The following is a 22,103-nucleotide window of genomic DNA, read 5'->3' as shown; positions in this document are numbered from 1 at the left end:
GAGTCCATCTAGTAGCTTGCTAAAAGGATACTTGTCAGAAAATGGAGATGCTTTTCTCCCACCTGACTTTCACTTTCCCTGGAAGTTGGTTATCAAAAAAGAAGTAAGGAGATGAAGGGTGCACTGCCTCTTCTCTTGTAGCAGCAAGTTGCAAGAAGCTGTGGAATATAACTTCGTGCTCATCTCAGGCTGGGATTTGATTATCCTGGAGCATGTCTTTCATCATCTCAGGTCAGAAACTTAGCCCTTAGGGGTCAGGTGTTCTTTGGGATATTGATCTTACTGCTCTAACATAAAATTTCTTGGGTGTTCTCAGGGTTACTACAGTGTGCTCCTCATGAGTAAATCTTTCAAGAGTACATAAGGAGAGGAAATTAGTTAAAAAGAGAAACGTGTATGCAAAATACAAGAATGAAGTGGAACAAAAGGGAAAACAAAAAGAAAGCATTCAAAACAATGCAAAAAATCTTAGTACACTGAATTAAATATGAAAAAAAATACCCCAAACCAAAAACATTTAAAAATAACAATTAGGAAAGAATAATAAAGATTTGCTATCAGTTTTTCCTAAACAGCACCCTAAATTGAACCCTGAATACCTTATTTTGCAATCAAGGAGTATCATAAAGAGCTGGAGAACAGCATAATTATCACTTTTCCAGCCTGTCTTTCACTAAGGACAGGTTCCGAGGGAGCTGGGATTGTTTAGCCTGGAGAAGAGGAGGCTCAGGGGAGACCTTATTGCTGTGTACAACTCCCTGAGGGGTGGTTGTAGCCAGGAGGAGGTTGCTCTCTTCTCTCAGGCAGCCAGCACCAGAAAAAGAGGACACAGCCTCAAGCTACGCCAGGGGAAATTTAGGCTCGAGGTGAGGAGAAAGTTCTTCACTGAGAGAGTCATTGGACACTGGAATGGGCTGCCCGGGGAGGTGGTGGAGTCGCCGTCCCTGGGGCTGTTCAAGGCAGGATTGGACGTGGCACTTGGTGCCATGGTCTAGCCTTGAGCTCTGTGGTAAAGGGTTGGACTTGATGATCTATGAGGTCTCTTCCAACCTTGGTGATACTGGGATACTGTGATCATTCCTCTAGTGCTTTCCTTATTTAAAAAATATATTATTTATCCCATTATTATATTTTGCTACTGTGCAGACTGCAACAAACATTGATGCAAAATGCACAACTGTTTTCCTAGAAAAGTAATGTCCTTTATTAGTGTTACCAGCCTGCCTATTATGTGCTATGGTTGGTTTATTGTTTCAAATGGACCATTAAGAAAAATACACAGTTCTACCAACCTCATCAATAAGAACTTATTATCACCTGGAATTTGAGGCCTGTGATTCAGCAGTGTGAAATTTCTGCCCAGCAGTTCACTAATGGGAAGGAGCCTGCCAATAAACAGTCGTTTAAAACACAAAGTCGATATCGCCATAAGCTTCGTTTGCAAATGATTACTGTTTACACTGAGAATTTGTTCCCCCCCCCCCTCCCCCCCCCCCCGCCTTTTTAGCAGCATGGTCTCAAAGTAATTAACATACATTTCAAAAGAAGCATGAAAAAGTTTCATGTCTCTCTCCAAGAAGCAGCACAGATGATTTTTAAATGATCTCTAGGATTTTTAGTATCATCACTGTAACCAAAGTACTCATGGTCAATTGTAGGGTTTTTTCTACAGCTAAATGTGATGCAGCCACATATCAAAAAAATGGTACAAGGCTGGAAAATATTTCCTGAGTCATTACAGAAACCATTCATAATGTTCTAGTTCATATATTGATAAAAATACTTAATTAGCCATTAAAAATACTACTTAATATCCAAGCGCAGAAGGAAATTTGAGTTCCTGTGGTCAGGTGCACATTCTAACCATCTACTACCTCTAACAAAGATCAAGATCTGGAAGGATAAATGGCTTGCTTTCTCTCCTTCTCCATTCCCAGGCTACTGAATTAAGAGTCTAATGCTTTATTATAGATCCAGAGATGGATTAGTGGGTCACTGGCAGCAAAGCTGTACTGCAGGAAGAAAATGTGAACCTCCTCTCTGTGCCTTAGAACTGAGTAACAGATTAATGAGATTACCCTACCTTATAAAGTCTTTGTGAAAATGCTCCTTTGCATATCTGTTATGTACTCTAGTGAAGCAATACTGCAGAAAAAAAATGAGAGATGTCAAAGAAATCTGCCTTTGAAACAGAACTTCAATAGTGTGTGTGTTAAATAAAACATGAGATTTGCACTTCACAATGAGGAACACACCTACTGTTGAGTAGTTGCTCATTAAGAATGCACTCTGTGATGAGAAGACAGAGTTCCAACGGGACAAGAAATGGCATGTAAACATATGCTTAGAAGCTGTGCCATAAGACACAAGCACAGGAAGACTGATTTTTCCTGTCTTTAAGTATTTGACTTCATAGCCTAACAATGTTCACTTGTGCTTTCCATGTGTTCATATGAATTCACAGAGTGTATCAATTATATTAAAGTACTGGGTAATTCACCACAAAGCTATCTGAAGGTACAAGGATGACATGTGGGTGGGAAGGTTTAAATGCCAAGATCAAAAATCTGTAACTATTTTAATTTCCCTGCTCCTTTCTTTCACATTTAGTCTTCTTTCCTAGGGGTGTACCTTCTACCAGCGATGTCCTTCACCTGCTAGCTCAGCCACATCCTGTTTTGAAACAATGATTACAAGCTCTATAAGTATCTAGACAGATACTGCTTTCAGTGTCCACTGATAGCACTTTCAGTGTTCAAGTACTGAAGAAAAAAGATGGAAAAATCATATTCATGACAGGGTTCACAACAGGGACACTCTTGCCAAAGAAAGCAAAGTCTGCCAATCTGATCTCTTGTTCTGAGTGACTGACTGAATAAATTCTTGTACAGTGTCTTTGGGACAGGTCAAATCTACCTCCTCTCGATAGCTGCACAGTGTCTGTGCTCAAAAGTTTGCTATGCCGTGACACTCCATAAGCAAAATCTTTAACAGTTTCCTTTAAATTACTTTCCTAGTCTGAATTCTGGAGATTATCTACAACCAGGATAGAGTTATCCCCATTCTGTTTCCTCATTGCAACCTTTATTCAAGTAGACATAGAAATCAGTGTATTAATGTAGGTGAATTTTGGCTTAAACCTTTACTACATTCTGAATTCCACTGATAATGACTTTCTCCACCCCTATTAAGCATGAAGCAAAATCCAAACATACCAGTTATAAGTGAAATGAAAATTTAGAGGCACATGTTAGACAAAAGGTTGGTAGTACATTTCATTACACAGCTTCCTATCATTTTATTGAGAGTCATTGGGATTCTCTTCTGCTTATCTAAAACAAGCTTTGACTCTTCTCAAACTGATGGGACTCTTCTCATACTGATGGAACATAGCTTTGTCTCAAAAGCAATGGCAATTTTTTTTCACCCATTACAGCATTTTGAATGCAATGTTAAAGTCTCAAGTTGTGCCAGGGGAGGTCTAGGCTGGATGTTAGGAGGAAGTTGTTGGCAGAGAGAGTGATTGGCATTGGAATGGGCTGCCCAGGGAGGTGGTGGAGTCACCGTCCCTAGAGGTATTGAAGAAAATCCTGGATGAGGCACTTAGTGCCATGGTCTGGTTGACTGGCTAGGGCTGGGTGCTAGGTTGGACTGGATGATCTTGGGGGTCTCTTCCAATCTGCTGATTCCATGATTCTTTGATCAAATTTTCAGAGATTCATAACCAATTACTGTTAAGTAAAATGCACAATGCACTAACACATCTTGTGCTGATCTAATTCTTGAAATATCAGATGTGAATGAAATACGTTCAACAGCTGGCTGCAAATTTTGTACAACACAGCACTACTACCACAAGCTGCATTACAGGTTTTCTATCATGGAGTGAGTGTTACTAAGACATTATTTAAACCTGATTGATTAAGGAATGCTATAGGAACTGCTGCTTAAGGTGTGCTTTGTAATCTTCTAAACAGTGTTCTAAAAAGAGCTTTGTTGTGTACAAAGACATAATATAGAAAAAGGAAACTGTACTTAAGGAGGATTAGGTAGCTCAGGAGGCATATCATAGTGGAAATGGCAGTCTTTCATCACTTAGTCACTCAAATTCAGTCTTGTTCAGTAGTGACTAAAAGTCATTGCTGCTTAGTGACATATAAAATTAGCTTGGATTTTAGCCCAGATTGTAACTGGAAAGCATCCATGTCATAAAACCCCAGAACCAGATATGTTTTTAATCTGCACCCTTCCTGACAATTTCCCAGACCTGACCTAAAGCATGACCGTGCTTCAAGAGCTGAAGTACTATCTTAGCTGAAGAAATAGTCTTGATTTAACAGGATGGCAGAACAGGGTGGGAAAATACTGTTCTAGTACAGTATGAGCACCTGTCTTGGCTGATTTTATTCCTCAGTGATGCTTTTATGGTAACAAAAACAGCTTTAAAATAAAGCTTCTAGACTTGAGACATATATCAGTATAAATTCAGGAAAACAAGGACAAGGAAATCATAGACTCATAGAATCAACCAGGTTGGAAGAGACCTCCAAGATCAGCCAGTCCAACCTAGCACCCAGCCCTAGCCAGTCAACTAGACCATGGCACTAAGTGCCTCAGCCAGGCTTTGCTTCAAAACCTCCAGGGACGGTGACTCCACCACCTCCCTGGGCAGCCCATTCCAATGCCAATCACTCTCTCTGCCAACAACTTCCTCCTAACATCCAGCCTAGACTTCCCCTGGCACAACTTGAGACTGTGTCCCCTTGTTCTATTGCTGGTTGCCTGGCAGAAGAGACCAACCCCACCTGGCTACAACCTCCCTTCAGGTAGTTGTAGACAGCAATGAGCTCTGCCCTGAGCCTCCTCTTCTGCAGGCTGCACACCCCCAGCTCCCTCAGCCTCTCCTCATAGGGTTTGTGCTCCAGGTCGCTCACCAGCTTCATTGCCCTTCTCTGGACACCTTCCAGCACCTCAACATCTCTCTTGAATTGAGGGGCCCAGAACTAGACACAGCACTCAAAGTGTGGCCTGACCAGTGTTGAAAGCACCAGTAGCATCAGGCACCACTTTTAAGTTTTCCTTTGAAACAAAATGAGATAAAAAACTAACCTCACTGGGTTTATGCCACATTCATAATAGATCAAACAATCTGAGCCTGTTTATCCATCACTTCAGTTTTTTCAGCTTACAGGGCAATCACATAACAAAAATACCCAGACAAGGCCACCACTCCATGGTTATTTGGCTTCTGCCAGGCTACGCTACCTGAGACCTTTTCAAAAACATAAGCCATTCAGTTGTGATGGTTACACAAAGGATTAAGAACTGACATGTAGCTTTGCTACTGTTAAAAGAACAATAAAGAGTTGTTTGCAAAAGTGGTGTTGAATCAGTGTGCTCTCTCACGGCTTGCATGCAAGTCTACAGGGGGCTCCAAAACTCTTCACAGTGATCTGGTTTGAATTAAATCAGTGTAATGCAATTTACATCAAAACCAGTTTGTGAATGTATCCATCTCTCTTCCTAGACTCAATCAGGAATGAAGGAATGAAGGAAGAAAAGCAGAGGGGAAGTAAGAAAAAGGAAAATATTGCATTCACTTATTCATTATTTCTTTTTTCCATTTTTAGACTGTAAGATTATTTCATCTGCCCTCATATGAATTATAATTAATACATTAATAAGACACTAGCCTGCATTAAAAGAAAATTAATGTTATTAGCAAGAGAATAATTCTCTAAGGCATGTCACATGCACTGACAGTAACTGTGAATGCTTCAAATGTTGAATTCTGCTTTTCAAAAAGACCAGTAGAAGTACACAGTCCCAAAGCTCAAACAGAGACTGTTTGGTAATTTTGATGTGGACTGTAACCATTGAGTTCACTATGGGTTTAAAAATGAAGTATTTGAAGGGGTATTTTATTCCTCTGCCTTTTAGGTTTTTTTCTTCTCCTATCATGCCTTAAAATTGAATTATTGTCCAATTACATCATTTACTCTTAGAAAAATACACAGATGAAAAGGGAAATGTCTTTTCCTGAGAATTTTCAGCCTCAATGGACTTCTATCTTACTAGAAAGTCTGCTCTTTTTCTTTTGCAAATGGCAGCTGAAGTCTTCCTCCTGATTTCAACCAATCTCTCAAATCAGGAACAGTATCTAATTCGCATTTCATGGTTCAGTCTTGAGATAACTTTTTCATCATTGGTACCTGACAGTACTAACTTCTATTTCTACTTGGAACTTTTCTTCTCCTTTCTCTTTTTTTCCAGCAGTCACAAAAGTTTTCCACATTTCCCAGACAGTAGATAACACATGGCAAGTTTATTTTAGAAGTTGGTGCTTCTTTTCCTACCAGCTACCAAACATTTCTGATGTTGTATTATAATGCAGTTTTCCATACAGTCATTTATGGTTTTCCCATGCCTGTGTTCTTGTTACTTAGAAGGTATTTCAACTTATTGTTATATCTAGGCTATTTTATTCTAATTGCTTTTGCAAGTTGTATTCATCTATGCATAAACACTAATTCCTGTCTACTGAATGATAAAACTTCCCTTTCTGGAAAGCTTATAGTTTTCACTCCTTCAGATTTTCCAAGACAATACTGATTACTGACATCAGCAGTACAGAAATCTACATTGTCTGATGTATTTTTCATATTAAGACCAGAATTTTCAGTGGAAGTTAATGAAATTTGTATTCCTTTGAACTGGAAAAACAAAACAACAACAAAAAAATGATAGAAAACAAGAGACTCCTTTGAAAATGTCAGTCATAACTTTCTCTCACCGTTCTAATACTGGAGGATAAAGCAGGAAAGGAAGTAAACACATTCTCTACCTCCCAGAAGAAAAATGCCATCTGTCAAGAGAAGAGTCTTACAAGACATAAAAAAAACCCAAGAACCAGACCCCCAGCTGAAATAACATTTGATGCTTGTATACTAGTACATGGCAGATGAGAATCTTGTTTCCTGATTAAGCTACCTCCACTGCCCCAGTGTTCCTGTAATTAACTGTAAAGGACAATACCATAACAACAAGGCAGCTCCTATATCTCCTCTGAGTTTGCTCTAAATTCCTATGTTAACAACACTAACTTTGTATTTCTGATTTATCCCAGGCTTTTTCAATAATATGCTTCTGTGCTGGGGTTTGGTTTGTTTGACACATCTCTTAAGAGCCTGTGGTCATTCTGGAAGTGAGCAGTGATTTTCAATCTGTTACCACCTCTGCATCATTACATAGCTTGAAACCGTAACGTGCCAGCTGCCTTGGTTTCCAACCTGCTGTCCAAACCCTGGAGTCTCTGAAGGAGGCAGCAAAAGACAACAGTAGCAGCAAATGACCAATTAGGCTGGAATAAGCTGTACATCATAGAACAGAAAAGAAACAGTACCATCATTCACAGACAGTAAGGCCAGCTAATGCTCAGTAGCCTACTACGATGTGGATGCAAACAGAAATGGCAACACATGTATACTTTGAGCTCATGAAAGCACTTGATTGACCAGTTGCTGGTGGCTGTTGACAAGTGCTAAAGACTGTAGATTTACACAACTGGAATAAAAGCCAGTCTCTCTTTATAAAACATGACTTACAAGAGAGGTTTTTGTTCTGTTATCTTCCACCCCGAAAACCTTTCCTAAGTGTATCACAGTTCCCCACATGGGTTTTACCCAGTTTTGCTAATACTGCACTAAATACATTACAAATCACCAAATGAGCTGTGCTGCCTTTTGTCCCATAGTTTCAGCAGCTGGACTTCCTGATTCAGTACAAATAAATGTACATGATGCTGAACTGCACATGCTTGCATTGCTTAAAAACATGTACCAATCTCTCCTTATAGCAACGTAGTAAGAAAGCAACATTTTCTTGAAGAAAGTTAGGCTGTAGTGAGTTGTACTGAGAACAGAATCAACTTGAGGTATTTGGGAAGGGGGAATGTAAGCTCATAGTACTGCTATCCTCATATGTGAACTGTTTGTTGATTTCACTGGTGATTATCTCTGGAATCAGACAGCCAATACAATATGGGAAGCCTTCTGAAAGATGTAATGACAAACCACTCTTTAGCCTCAGAGAGAATGGAAGACTCTGCAAGGCAAAGTGCTTAGTTTTGACTACCCTTGGTGAACAGGCAAATGTTTTTTGGAAACAGTTTAACACTGAAAATATTTTTATATCAATATCATGTGCTCACTTCTCAAATGATGATATTGTTTTGAAGACAAATTGTGGAGGCCAGATGGCACCTAGAAGGTCATGAGAATGGATTGAACTACTTCAAATGTCCACACCTATGTTGTCATATCTCTGCTGAGACCATGCTGTATACAATACCATCAGAGTCAAAGAAGACACAATACATTTGATCATAAAAATGCTATGAGACCAGCTTATTGTGCCTTTCAGATGACTGTTTCTTTTCCCAAAGTATAAAGGACAAGTGTGTCAGCTATACTGTAGATATCTGAGTTGCAGAAATCTGCATGAATGTAAGTCTTCCATAAATTCACTCCATTGTGGTTAGAAGCACAAGTAACATACCTACACTCCAGTCCATTTCTTCCACTGCATCCCCATATAAACCATGCTTGCTCTTTCCTCTGAATTTTTTTGAAGCATATAGAGCAGTATGGACATGAAGATAAGACAAGAGAAGAAGAAATGGTTGATCACTGCTCCTGGAGAAAAACAAAACAGAACAAAGCCCCAAACTCTTTGTGTATTTTATAACAAATTTTCTATAATGAAATCTTTCTACAGTAGATCTCACAACCAAAAAAAACCCACCAAAAACATAAAGGAAGAATACTATACAATGAAACTATAAAATCTAATTACTGTTTGCTAAATGTATTGAAAGATGACTTGTTTAAAGCTTGTTTCTGGCTACGAGCAATTCTCTTCACTTTACAAGTACATATTTAAAAGTCCAGTTGCAATTTCTGTTGAAAACATTATCTTCAGAGCTACATACACATATGAAACACAATTATCTTCCTCACAAGGCCATATAGAAGCTAATATGTTATGTCTGTTACAAGTAACAGGGTCAAACATACCGTAATACCATTAACTATGTGAAATCAAATATATTAATAGTTTTCCCTCTTTATCCTGGAGTAAGGGATATGATCAAATCACTACTCATAGAATCATAGAATCAACCACGTTGGAAGAGACTTCCAAGATCATCCAGTCCAACCTAGCACCCAGCCCTGGCCAGTAAACTAGACCATGGCACTAAGTGCCTCATCCAGGCTTTTCTTGCATGCTCTATGTGTGTAGGTTAGTGACTGGTTCGTAACACTACAAATATCATGTATAAAAGAATAAGTGACTATGTGAAATCAAGCACACTAATGTGAACTCAAGTATACTAATTAATTATGTGAAATCAAATATACTAATAGTTGTCCTTCTTTATCCTGGAGTAAGGGATATGATCAAATCACTACTCATAAAATCATAGAATCAAACAGGTTGGAAGAGACTTCCAAGATCATCCAGTCCAACCTAGCACCCAGCCCTAGCCAGTCAACTGGACCATGGCACTAAGTGCCTCAGCCAGGCTTTGCTTGTATGCTCTATGTGTGTAGGTTAGTGACTGGTTCATAACACTACAAGTATCATGTATCAAAGAATGAGTACTTTCCAAATACATACTAACACAAAGACTTTTCCTCTCACAATAATAAACAGCCTCCATTGCCTTCATTCTACTTCCTGAACTGATACAAGAGCGCAATAAATAGACTATAAATTTTGCTGTTCATGTGATCTGTCAACACAGTGTTTATGATAAGTTCCAGCAGGCTGTGAAAGCACAGCTCAAAAAAAGAAGTTTTCCTTATGCATTATTTATAGAGCTTCACTTAAAATTGTGCAGTACTAGCCAAATTTACTGGTATATGCTCTAGCAGCATTCATAGTACATTATGCATTCTTGTAACTATCAGCTGAATTACAAAAGCACCACCCACTTATTTGGATCTCACCTTAAAGCTCACAGCTAATTACAGACTATTTTGAGGTCTATTTCTCATATTTTTCCCTCACCAGATTTGCGGTGGAGAACATCTGTGATTCATGCTAACTCTGAAATGAAACTATGTATTTCCTCAGGAAGTTGATCCATCCACCCTTTAGAGAGGGGAGGAACAACAGACACATGCACAGAGAGTCTGTTTATTTAAAACAAAAATAAATCCTAACCTTTAGAACCTGAAAACAAAGCCTTTTAATTAAAAAAAAGAGTTATTTGACATCAATAATCTAAAGGGAAAATACAGAGATTTATTCTAGTGTATTTATGGTCCATTTTTCCTCTCTTCTTGGTTGGCTTTATTTTTACACAAGCTGTATTGTTAAAGTTTTTAACCAAAATAGGCAGTGGCACATAAATAAAAAATAGGGAAACTTTATCCAGGTTATTTGGTAAGTGTAGTTCTGACTGGGATGCCTTAATTAAATATCCAGGTGATCTGGTAAGCGTGGTTCTGACTGGGATGCCTTTTTTTAAGTATCCAGGTTATTTGGTAAGTGTGATTCTGACTGGGAGGCCTTTATAGGCTGGATGTTAGGAGGAAGTTCTTGCCAGAGAGAGTGATTGGCATTGGAATGGGCTGCCCAGGGAGGTGGTGGAGTCACCATCCTTGGAGGTGTTCAAGAGAGGACTGGATGAGGCACTTAGTGCCATGGTCTGGTTGACTGGACCAGGCTGGGTGTTAGGCTGGACTGGATGATCTTGGAGGTCTCTTCCAACCTGGTTGATTCTATGATTCTATTTGGTAAGTGTGGTTCTGACTGAGATGCCTTTTTTAAGTATCCAGGTTATTTGATAAGTGTGGTTCTGACTGGGATGCCTTTTTAAAAAGAAATTACAGAATAAATAGAAAAATGGAAACAAAATAATCTGGATTCCCTCTAAATATTTGTGCAAGCATCCTGTGTTATGGTAATATTACAGCATACAGGTTCAAAGAGATACAGGCCATATTTTGCATAAGTGATATATACTTCCATAAAGTTGTACTGGTTGCTATTTGAAAGGTCAGACATGAGAGAAGCTTTCATTACTTTAGCAACAAATAACATGAGATTTCTGACTCAATTACAAAGATTGCAAAACAATGTCAGCATTTCAGGTAAAAAAGATGTCTACTTTTCAGTTCAATATTCAATAGGTACATTAGTGCATCCCTGACCTTTCATTAAATTACATTTTAACAAGATTTTTCTTTACAACTTGCATTGTTTACTCCATGAGATTATTTTATGTGCTAGTTTGAAGCAGGCTAGAATGTTTTGGTGAGAAGAATTAGATTACAGGCTGTGAAAGGAAAAACAATGGTGATGTCTGCTTTGCTCATAGGCTTGCTGAGATGTATAAGAATAACAATCAAAACACAGATAAGGGAGTCTCGCTTCTGCTGGGGAACTGCTGAGCTGCACTTCTCTAACCTCAGCCTCCCTTTTGGACTAATCCACTTTGCTTCCTAACCCCCTGGCCAAACCTCCATTCTTCCTTGGGACTGGGGTAAGGTTGAGAGGGGCAGAGGGAAGGTGAAGGGGCAGTTGGGACCCCTCCTGGGGACTCAGGTTTCTGGGAGGGCTGCTGTGTTTCTGTATTTCCTTTTCTCTTGTCTATTTCTGTCTCTAACTGAATCTACTGTAAATATCTGCTTGTATATTGTCCCAGCTGTAAACATAAGCTTCATTCAATTTCCAGAGCTGGCTGAGTCTAGTCTGGGTGATTTCTAAAGTGGGGAGGGGTGGGGAACACCCAAACCATCACATCTCAGATGTTTTTTATCTCAAACAGTTCACTGAATTGACAGCAATATACAAATTCTAGGGTAAATCAATACCAAAATAGACTTTATACCTAAAATGGCATAGGCACAACTTACTTTTTATGCAAACTGCCTTTCTCTAGTGCCACGGAGACAGTGTACATTTCCAAATGCATAACTGCATTGCTAAAATCAAGTATCTAAAGCCTCCACTACAAATGTTATTTTCAAGGTATAACTCAGACTTGCTTTGTTGTTTGTTTGTTGTTGTTTTTTTAACAGAGCTGACATAAAGATCTAGCTTTCATGAAAAGTCATTGAACCAATGATTGATATGGAAAGACAGTATATAATTCTCTTCTTTGTAACCCAAATTGACAGGTTCTGATTGACAGCTCGCTCTCAGGTGGAAAAGTGGCTCACCTATTAATACCCTGTAAGTGATCACAGGCAGCTATTTATCTCTTGCCAAAACTCTTTGAGAAGCAACATAACTGACTACCTTTACTATGACCTTGAAAATGGAATGACAATATCAGCTAGGAGGCAAGAGAGAAATTTGACAGTAACAGCTTAATTCCTGACCCACTTGAGTAAACAACTCCTTCAAACATGTACTACCTCTATCTTTTACACAATTCAAATACAAAAACCCTTCAGTTTCAAAAGATCTGAGACTCACTTATGCAAACATTATTTTTTCATCCTAACATGAATCAAACAGTCTTCTTAATTCACTGACTAGCCAGAGATTACACACATATGACAAAACACATTCTGTGTGTAGCTGATCTTGGAAACATCTAAAAGCATCACGTTGTTGGTGACCTCTCTGCATTGCGGTAGTACTAGTTTATTCTTTTCTACTGTGAGGAGTGTGTACATTACTCAAGGATTCAGCTCAGGCTTGAGCTGTAAAACACAGCTTTAAAGTGGGTGAGAGAGCAAGTTAAACTAATCTGACTTTGTGCTTCACACATGGGTCTTTTAACTTTTCTCCTACAGCCTTGCTCTATATGCTTGCTGCATTGAAAACTCCTTGGGTAATTCTGTTTGCTTTTCTGTGCACTTACATTAATCTAAGACTGCTGCAGCAAAGTGACAGGTAGAGCTCTGCATTTGTTGGCCTGCACTTGTCAAACCAAACTGAGATTTCAGGTGTGGCACTGTATTGAAAATGAGATGAGAACACAGTATGGCAAGCACAGATTTCACTTTTTTCACAGTATATTTAATAGGATGTACAAATCCAATCTTTCTGAAGAACTTTTGGTTTTCCTAGATGTGAAATTATCCTCAGTTTCCATCATAAAGTATACACATTTTCACACCGGAATATAGGGCATGTAGGAAGGCAACAAGGAAAGCCAAAGCCCTCTTGGAACTGAAACTGGCAAAGGAAGTAAAAGAGAATAAGAAAAGCTTCTTGCAATGTATCAGTAGGAAAAGAAAGAACAGAGAAGGCATGGGGGCACTGCTGAACGAGGAGGCAGCCCTGCAAACTGAGGATGCAGAGAAGGCAGACTTGCTGAATGCCTTCTTTGCTTCAGTCTTTACACCTAAGGCTGAACTCCCCTATGTACTCCAGACCCTGGATGAAAGAGAGAAAGCCTGGAGGAGGCAATGCTCCCCACTGGTCAGTGAAAACTGCGTCAGGGATCAATTCCACGAATTGAATATTCACAAGTCCATAGGCCTTGATGAGATGCACCCAAAGGTGCTGAGAGAACTGCCTGAGGTTATCACTCTGCCTCTCTCCATCATTTTTTGCCAAATTGTGGCAGATCAGAGAGGTGCCTGAGGACTGGAGGAGAGGCTTAGGGACCTGGGGCTTTTTAGTCTGGAGAAGACTGAGAGGGGATTTAATAAATATAAATAACTGAGGACTGGATGTCAGGAGGGGAGGGACAGGCTCACCTCACTTGCTCCCTGTGATAGGACAAGGAGCAATGGGTAGAGACTACCTACAGCACAGGAGCTTCCACCTCAACACAAGAGGGAACTTCTTTATTGTAAGGGTCACAGAACACTGGACCAGGCTCCCCAGAAAGTTTGTAGAGTCTCCTTCTCTGGAGACTTTCAAGGCCCATCTGGATGCATTCCTCTGTGACCTAATCCAGATTATGGTCCTGCTTGGCAGGGGGGATGGACTTAATGATTTCTTTGGGTCTCCTCCAACCCCTGACTTCCTATGATACTTTTAATGTGTTAGACCATTACATGCCATACCAACAAAAGTACTATGACTCATAGCAGCTGAATATAGAAGGAAACATACTTGTTTGATTTGGGAGGTCTGGGGAGGGGGGTTGTGTGTGTTTTTTTGGTTGGTTGGTTTGTTTTGTTTTGTTTTCCCTAGAAAAAATTGCTGTGCTGTGTTAAAATTCTTAATCCCCAAATTTTCATAAATTTCAAGTAATTCACCCATGAGACCAAAACAGTCTGCAAAGAACTATTTGAAATAGATATAGAGGTAAGATATATTAATTCTTGTAAGAATAAACACTTATAATTTACAAAGATGTATTGAGTGCTTATTAATGTACTTAATATATACTCTATTTTCAAAAAGTAACAGTAAAGATGAAACAAGCCACACAAAAAAGCTAAGGTATAGAATCTAAAGATATGTATTCAGCACAAATAAGCAACAGTGTCCTGACACTGGCAAATGCAAATCTAACTTCTCCTTTCCTCTAACTCTCTATTTACTACAAACATTTTGTTTCTTTTATATCACTCCCACTGGATAAATTCATTCAATACCTACTCTCCACGACTCCCTCTTCTACTTCCAGATTAGATTACCAATTAGACACTGCTTTTCGTGATAGGACTGGCTGAATGCACTTCATTAAGCCTTCTTGTTCCTGCAGATGGAAAAGGTAAACCTTGGCTTAGCTGTATTAAACAGACTTTCACAGATGCTGGATTTTATTTAGTTCTGACTACTAACAGAGCTGAAATCCTTGTTGGCATGAAGGAGCCCAGGAGTGAATATTTTTGCCTCACTCTTTTTAAAAGTGTTAAAACACAGATCTCATATTTGCAATTTTTTTTCAATATCAGAAAAGAGTACTCCAGGCCACCCAGGAATAACCTATCAAAAACAGACAAGTGTTGAAAATGGAGTGAAAATATGTAAAAATATGGAAAATTTGACTCTTTCTCGAAGATGTTAAAAGTAGGATGTGTTACTACTATATCTGCATTTGTGCAATGGTTCTTCTATGCAAAGACAAGATACTGGTGATGTCTCTCATTCCATACCTATTTGTTCCATTAAATTCTTGAGGTATGTTGGGAACAGTAACATTAAATGTAGGGATTCTATAGAAATGTCTGAATATTATACATTGGAACATATGCCATGGACAGGTGAGAGTGCATGAGCTCAGAAGTACTGTGGTAAGAAAAAATAGAAGGTTGGAATGACCTTAGAGAATGGTGTAACAGAGATAAACAAAAGTCAGGCTGGAGCCTGTGGCTTTCGCCTGTCTCTGCTGACTTAGATTGCTTAGACACAGTGTAGGTGTTGTTGAGAATATGGTGAATGTCTACACCAATTAGTATGTAATTTCTAACACAAGTACATGTAACCAATTACAGTTTAACACAATGTGTAGCCTTCTGATGAAAGGTATAGAAACACATGTTTGGAATGTAATAAACCAATTGGATTGGAATTTGCTTGTGCCAAGCTTCTCCCTGTCTCTTCTGATGCCTATGGCATTGTAGTTCATGGCAGAAGGACAGAAGGACATAATTCACTTATGTTTTTACTTACATTCTATTTTTTTAGTTTTCTATATAACCTTTTTTTTTCTGCCCTTCAAAAAGCACATTCTCATAAGCATTGGGGAAAAAAAGAAAGAAATTTCTCATCTACTTCAACTTTTATATTAATTTCTAAGTCCTTCTCCTTTACAAAACTTTGGAGCCCGAAGACCTAATGATGTTTAGGAGGGTTCCATTTATAATGCAGTCTGTCAATCATCACAAGATGAGTTAGGTCCTCAGCCATGCTTAAATTACTATAGTCTTGAGTTTTCTGACAGCCTTAAAGTATATGAATTCACAGTTTCTTCCTGTTTGCTTTTTTTCAACAGAAACAAGCAGTGATCTGACAAAATGGATGCAGATCCAGTAGAATCATAGAATCATAGAATCATAGAATCAACCAGGTTGGAAGAGACCTCAAAGATCATCCAGTCCAACCTATCACCCAGCCCTAGCCAGTCAACTAGACCATGGCACTGAGTGCCTCATCCAGTCTTTTCTTGAAGACCCCCAGGGACGGTGCCTCCACCACCTCCCTGGGCAGCCCATTCCAATGGGAAATCACTCTCTCTGTGAAAAACTTCTTCCTAACATCCAGCCTATACCTACCCTGGCACAACTTGAGACTGTGTCCCCTTGTTCTATTGCTGGTTACCTGGGAGAAGAGGCCAACCCCCACCTGGCTACAATGTCCCTTCAGGTAGTTGTAGACAGTAATAAGATCACCTCTGAGCCTCCTCTTCTCCAGGCTAAACAGGCCCAGTTCTCTCAACCTCTCCTCATAGGATTTGTGTTCCAGGCCCCTCACCAGCTTCGTTGCCCTTCTCTGGACATGTTCCAGTACCTCAACATCTTTCTTGAATTGAGGGGCCCAGAACTGGACACAGTACTCAAGGTGTGGCCTGACCAGTGCTGAGTACAGGGGAAGAATAACCTCCCTTGTCCTGCTGGCCACACTATTCCTGATGCAGGCCAGGATGCCATTGGCTCTCTTGGCCACCTGGGCACACTGCTGGCTCATCTTCAGCTTACTATCTATCAGTACCCCCAAAAAAAAAACACACCCGGGGAGCTTGCCAGGGGAACTCTTAGTGCCCATCCAGCTCTGGATGCAAGGCGGCCCCTGCTTAGCTTCCCCGGCGGGACGCCTGGCCGACGCGGTCGACCAACCCAGTGGCTCTCTTCAATATAGAATCATAGAATCAGCCAGGTTGGAAGAGACCTCCAAGATCAGCCAGACCAACCTAGCACCCAGCCCTAGCCAGCCAACTAGACCATGGCACTAAGTGCCTCAGCCAGTCCTTTCTTCAACACCTCCAGGCACGGTGCCTCCACCACCTCCCTGGGCAGCCCATTCCAATGCCAATCACTCTCTCTGCCAACAACTTCCTCCTAACATCCAGCCTAGACTTCCCCCGGCACAACTTGACACTGTGTCCCCTCGTTCTGTTGCTGGTTGCCTGGGAGAAGAGACCATCTGAGTGACAACCACATTGAACTTAACACAAAATAATTAGTGCTCATTTGACTTTCAAATACAATGTCCAGATAGGGTTCTGATAGGTTTACAAGATGTACACACACTTGCTCTTGGGAAAAGGCAATTAGAATTAGCACACACTAAGCTGACCTGCCTATTTATAATTAGAGGGGAAAACTAAACCAGCATTTGTTTTCTTATACTGGATCTGACACTTGTAATTGTATATATTCTTCTTCAGTGCCATTTCTGTGTACTGAATCTCAAATCTGCTCTTTTTCAGTTCTCCTAGGAGCAAATTAAAACAGTGATACTCAGACTAACCTAAAGAAGAACAAATGCAATACCACTTCTTCAGACTGAAGAATATGGCTATATGCTAAGAAGAAATTACAAGATGACCTCAAAACTACAAAATTTAGTAATTATGTACATGGTAAGAAGCCATAAACTTGACAATATTTCTGAGAAATACCTAGAAAAGGGAATAGTGTCAGGAATTCCATTACCTAGAAAAGGGAATCGTGCCAGAAATTCCATTGCTTGAACTCTGAAGAACTTAGAGAAGTAATACAGCTAAAGGGTATAATAAAAATAAAACAATAAAATTGTAATTATCATTAAATTATATATATACATATATATCTTCATTCAGTAATTATACACAGATATTTTCAATTTTTATACAGAAAATAATTACATGCCTTATAGGAAAAAAAACCCAAACAACCACAGCAATGAAACAGTCCAGTTGACTGGCTAGGGCTGGGTGCTAGGTTGGACTGGATGATCTTGGAGGTCTCTTCCAACCTGGTTGATTCTATGATTCACTAAAACAATGAACTTTAGTAGCTTTTTAAAGGAAAAAAAACAACATAATATAATAATATAATATATTATATAATAACATACTAATATATCATATAAAAATAACATAATAGCATATCCTTTATGGCCAGCACTCCACTTTTTTTTAGCTTTTCAGAAGCAGTCATTGTGAAATGCTAGCCTTAACTTGTAGCACACTTAGAAACTTACCTTCTTATAAACTGCACTGCTTCCTTTGTCAGTCTCTCAGTGAGGTTCTCATAGGATAGTGGTTGCTGGATAATCTCATGGCCCCTCATTAAGAAGCAGTTCAAGTGTCGAAAATGATGAAAGAAAAAAATCAAGCTGGCTAGTGACATAGCAGCTATTAACAAGCAGTAACCCAATGCTTGGAAAGATATTCTGAGGAGACCAAGGTATTGCACTACTGCCAAAGAGACCAAGGTGATTGCAGCGATTTGGATTGGGATGACAAGGGATTTCTGAACTCCTTTGAGGAATACACTGCCTTGGCCAGGCTTGCAGTCTCTAAAGTTGGTCACGGTAAGCCCATAAAAGTAATCAAATCCATGATTGAGGGGGTGGTGACAGAAGTCATTACTGCTTTCACAGTTCATTCCAAGATGCCACTTTCCTGAAAAGAGAGAAGGGCAGGGAGTATCTTTTTGGTTAAATCACCAACTTCTAATGTGCATTGTTCCAAACATGAAACTGTCACACTTTGCCTGGTATGTCCTCACCCCTCAACATTTATTTCATGCATCCCTATTTTCCATCTCATCTCTCTTTATGCCTTCATCAAAAGCTTTTTTTCATATCTGCCTCTTCATTTTACTTAGAAACAGATAGTTAACTTTGAAAATGAAGCCTCTGTGCATATATAGTTAAGTAGCCATCATAAAATAACATTTTGTAACATCCATTGCTTTCCCAGGATGAGCAAGTTTGGAGTTGCAAAATGTAGTTTCTGAAATCGTTCTGGCAAATCACTCACATTAGTCCAGTTTAAATTTAAAAAAAAAAAAACACCCCCCAAAAAAAGAAAACCAACAGTAACAAACAGGAAAGAAGAACAGTGAAAGAACTAAGGCATTTTTTTATTTGAATGAGTGTAAAATCTCTGAAATTGTCAATACCCCTCCCTATATATATCCCTCCTTCCTTTTCCTTCCTTTTTCTCTTTTCTTTTCTTTACTTTTCTTTTTTCTTTTTTCTTCTCTTCTCTTTTCTTCTCTTTTCTTCTCTTCTTTTCTTCTCTTCTCTTTTCTCTTCTCTTCTCTTCTCTTCTCTTCTCTTCTCTTCTCTTCTCTTCTCTTCTCTTCTCTTCTCTTCTCTTTTCTTTTCTTTTCCTTTCTTTTCTTTTCTTTAACCTCTTTTCTTTTCTCTTTTCTTTCTTTCTCTCTCCCTTTCCTTACTTGTTTGTTTGTTTATATGAGAGTGTAGAGGGGAAGGAAATTGCTGCCTAATACTATCTCTCACAGTATTTTGTCTCATCAGGAAATTACTCTCATTCTACAAAAATGTTGGATACTGACTGACACAAGAAAACATTGAGCCTTACTTGCATTATAGTAACATGTTCATGCTGATTGCACTAAGGATACAGATAATTCGTTCTGACTCAGGTAAAATTCCTTAGCATATGCTTATGCATCACTTAGTGCAACTATTTGGTACTTATTATTTAAATTCAAATATATAATAATAAAATAAACAAAATCAAAATTAATTTAAGCCGACATAAATTATGGCTGCAGCTATGCTCTTTGGTGTCAGCAAGGAAATGTGTTGAATAATTGACAAAACGTGATGCCCTTATCATAGAATCATGGAATCAAGCAGGTTGGAAGAGACCTCCAAGATCATCCAGTCCAACCTAGCACCCAGCCCTAGCCAGTCAACTAGACCATGGCACTAAGTGCCTCATCCAGGCTTTTCTTCAACACCTCCAGGGATGGTGACTCCACCACCTCCCTGGGCAGCCCATTCCAATGCCAATCACTCTCTCTGCCAACAACTTCCTTCTAACATCCAGCCTAGACTTCCTCCGGCACAACTTGAGACTGTGTCCCCTTGTTCTGTTGCTGGTTGTCTGGCAGAAGAGACCAACCCCACCTGGCTACAATGTCCCTTCAAGTAGTTGTAGACAGCAGTGATGTCCCCCCTGAGCCTCCCCTTCTCCAGGCGGCACACCCCCAGCTCCCTCAGCCTCTCCTCATAGGGTTTGTGTTCCAGACCTTTCATCAGCTCTGTCGCCCTTCTCTAGACATGTTCCAGCACCTCAACACAACAGAAGACAATACATACTTCTGGGTCAAATTTTATTTATTTTTTTCTGAATCAAATTCCCAACCATGACCAGTATAACTTGGACTCTGTGATGTTACAAGAAATAAATCCAGGAAGAGCCCACAACCCAGGAAGCACTCACATCATAACCCAGACCAAAGAATATTTTGTTCTAAAGGATTCAGGATACACGTGGTAGAAAATACACAAAGTGAAAAAGCATATACAGAATTTCCCCTATTTCCAAACCCTCCCAGCTTTTAGAGGAACTCTTGAGAATCTCCTGAGTCTAGAGAGCAGCCTACTCATCCTGCGCTGCTGCCTCTGGCCATGACAAAAATGAATGTATTACAGTAGCAAAGGTGGTGAAATGCAGGTACTACAGTAGCAACGGTGGCGAAATGCAGGTACTACAGTAGCAAAGATGGTGAAATGCAGGTACTACAGTAGCAAAGGTGGTGAAATGCAGGTATTACAGTAGCAAAGATGGTGAAATGCAGGTACTACAGTAGCAAAGGTGGTGAAATGCAGGTACTACAGTAGCAAAGGTGGTGAAGGTGAGGGTAATTTCTTATTTTTTTTCCCACAGCACCTAGCAAATGGGCTCAATGTCATTATTTCTCTTTCACAAATGACAAAACTAAAGTATGGGACAGGAACGTTGTGTGTGTTAAGCTCTCCTGTAAGCAAAGGCAAATTGAAACAACCGCAGGAAGCCTGATTGAATGCTTAGTTGAGTCAAGTCCTCTCTGTACATCACTTCATGGTCTTAGGTCAGAAATACCTCCTGTATATCACAGAAGCATCCATAAAAGTGTTTTTGGGTTTGCTTATGTGCCAGTGAAATGGAGGCCTCTAATGCTTTCTTTTGGTGTCAGAAGTTTTCCCACTTACTGTCAGATGGCACCTCACCTTAGGTGGTATTCTGCTTTTCGTGGGTAAAATGGCTCTTGTTACTACTTTTACATGGTCCAGTGAACATTACTGCAGCCAAAACCAGCAATGCAGATCACTGTACTGAATTTTCAGATGTTACAGTGCTGTCATAAAGGGCTAGCTAAGAGTACAACTCAGAATTTCATTCCCAGCAAGCAACAACAGAGATTCTGGGGGAAAAAAAATGCTTCGGTGTTTTCTCTTAGGTTTACATGACTGTCTTCATGGAATAATCACAAAGCCAGACATGTAGCAAGGTCAGCATGAAACAACTCTCAAGTTATAAAGGTAGAGGTTTAGAATCACACATATCCAAGATCTTAAAGCTTTAATTTCCCATTTTTTCCTGTTACTTGTCAGTCACTTATAATTCATCAAGCACCGATAATTCAGTGAAGAAAAAAACATGAAAAAGGAACCCAAATAAATTAAATACACACTCAAGGTCATTTATTATGATATGAGGGATTTTGTATCAACTGGATCTCAATAAAAGCAGACACTGCAAGCCAGAACAAAAGAATCTTTCAGCAACAAATTAGGACAGGGGAAAATACAGCACCTATTTTTATCGAAAGAGTTTTAGCAAGCACAACAAATTGGTCAATGTCAAGATGAACTTGGGCCTCAAAAAAAGATTTGTTCAGAGACAACTTAAGCCATACAAAGCAGACAGCAGGTTAGCTGGGAAAAGCAACAGAAGCACTGGTTCAAATTACATCCTCAACTGTGACAGAAAGACACAACTGCCAAATAGATGATGAGGCAGAGGGGGTTGATAGATCCTGTGCTGCTGTTAAAAAAGCAAGTGGTGCCTGGGTCTAAACTATGTTTTGTTTCACCTCTTGTGAGGATAACCACTGCCCTGAGCTAGTGTTTCAACAGGTTATTATGATATGCTTATACGCTGGGGCCTTTCCAAATCTGACAGCAGTGCAAAATGCTCTCATAGCTTTCCCAAGTGAAGCTTCATAGTATGGATA

General features: G+C 39.6%; 1 protein-coding gene across 4 annotated transcripts in view; it reads right to left on the bottom strand.

Annotated features, from left to right (window-relative positions):
• The window catches only part of STS (steroid sulfatase), a 92,587-nt gene that overhangs the window by 43,139 nt on the left and 27,345 nt on the right, over positions 1-22,103 (bottom strand). For all 4 annotated transcript variants that reach the window (XM_064143028.1, XM_064143029.1, XM_064143030.1 and 1 more), the window contains 2 exons: positions 18,106-18,529; positions 8,557-8,693 (listed from right to left, as the gene is read on the bottom strand). In XM_064143028.1, the coding sequence (XP_063999098.1) occupies positions 8,557-8,693; positions 18,106-18,529 (561 nt within the window). The remainder of the gene's footprint in view (positions 1-8,556; positions 8,694-18,105; positions 18,530-22,103) is intronic.

This window comes from Pogoniulus pusillus, chromosome 5, assembly GCF_015220805.1.
Source record: "Pogoniulus pusillus isolate bPogPus1 chromosome 5, bPogPus1.pri, whole genome shotgun sequence".
In the NCBI taxonomy this organism is placed as follows: Eukaryota; Metazoa; Chordata; class Aves; order Piciformes; family Lybiidae; genus Pogoniulus; species Pogoniulus pusillus.
The sequence above is the reverse complement of the archived record's forward strand: the minus strand, read 5'-3'. Positions and strand labels throughout refer to the sequence as shown.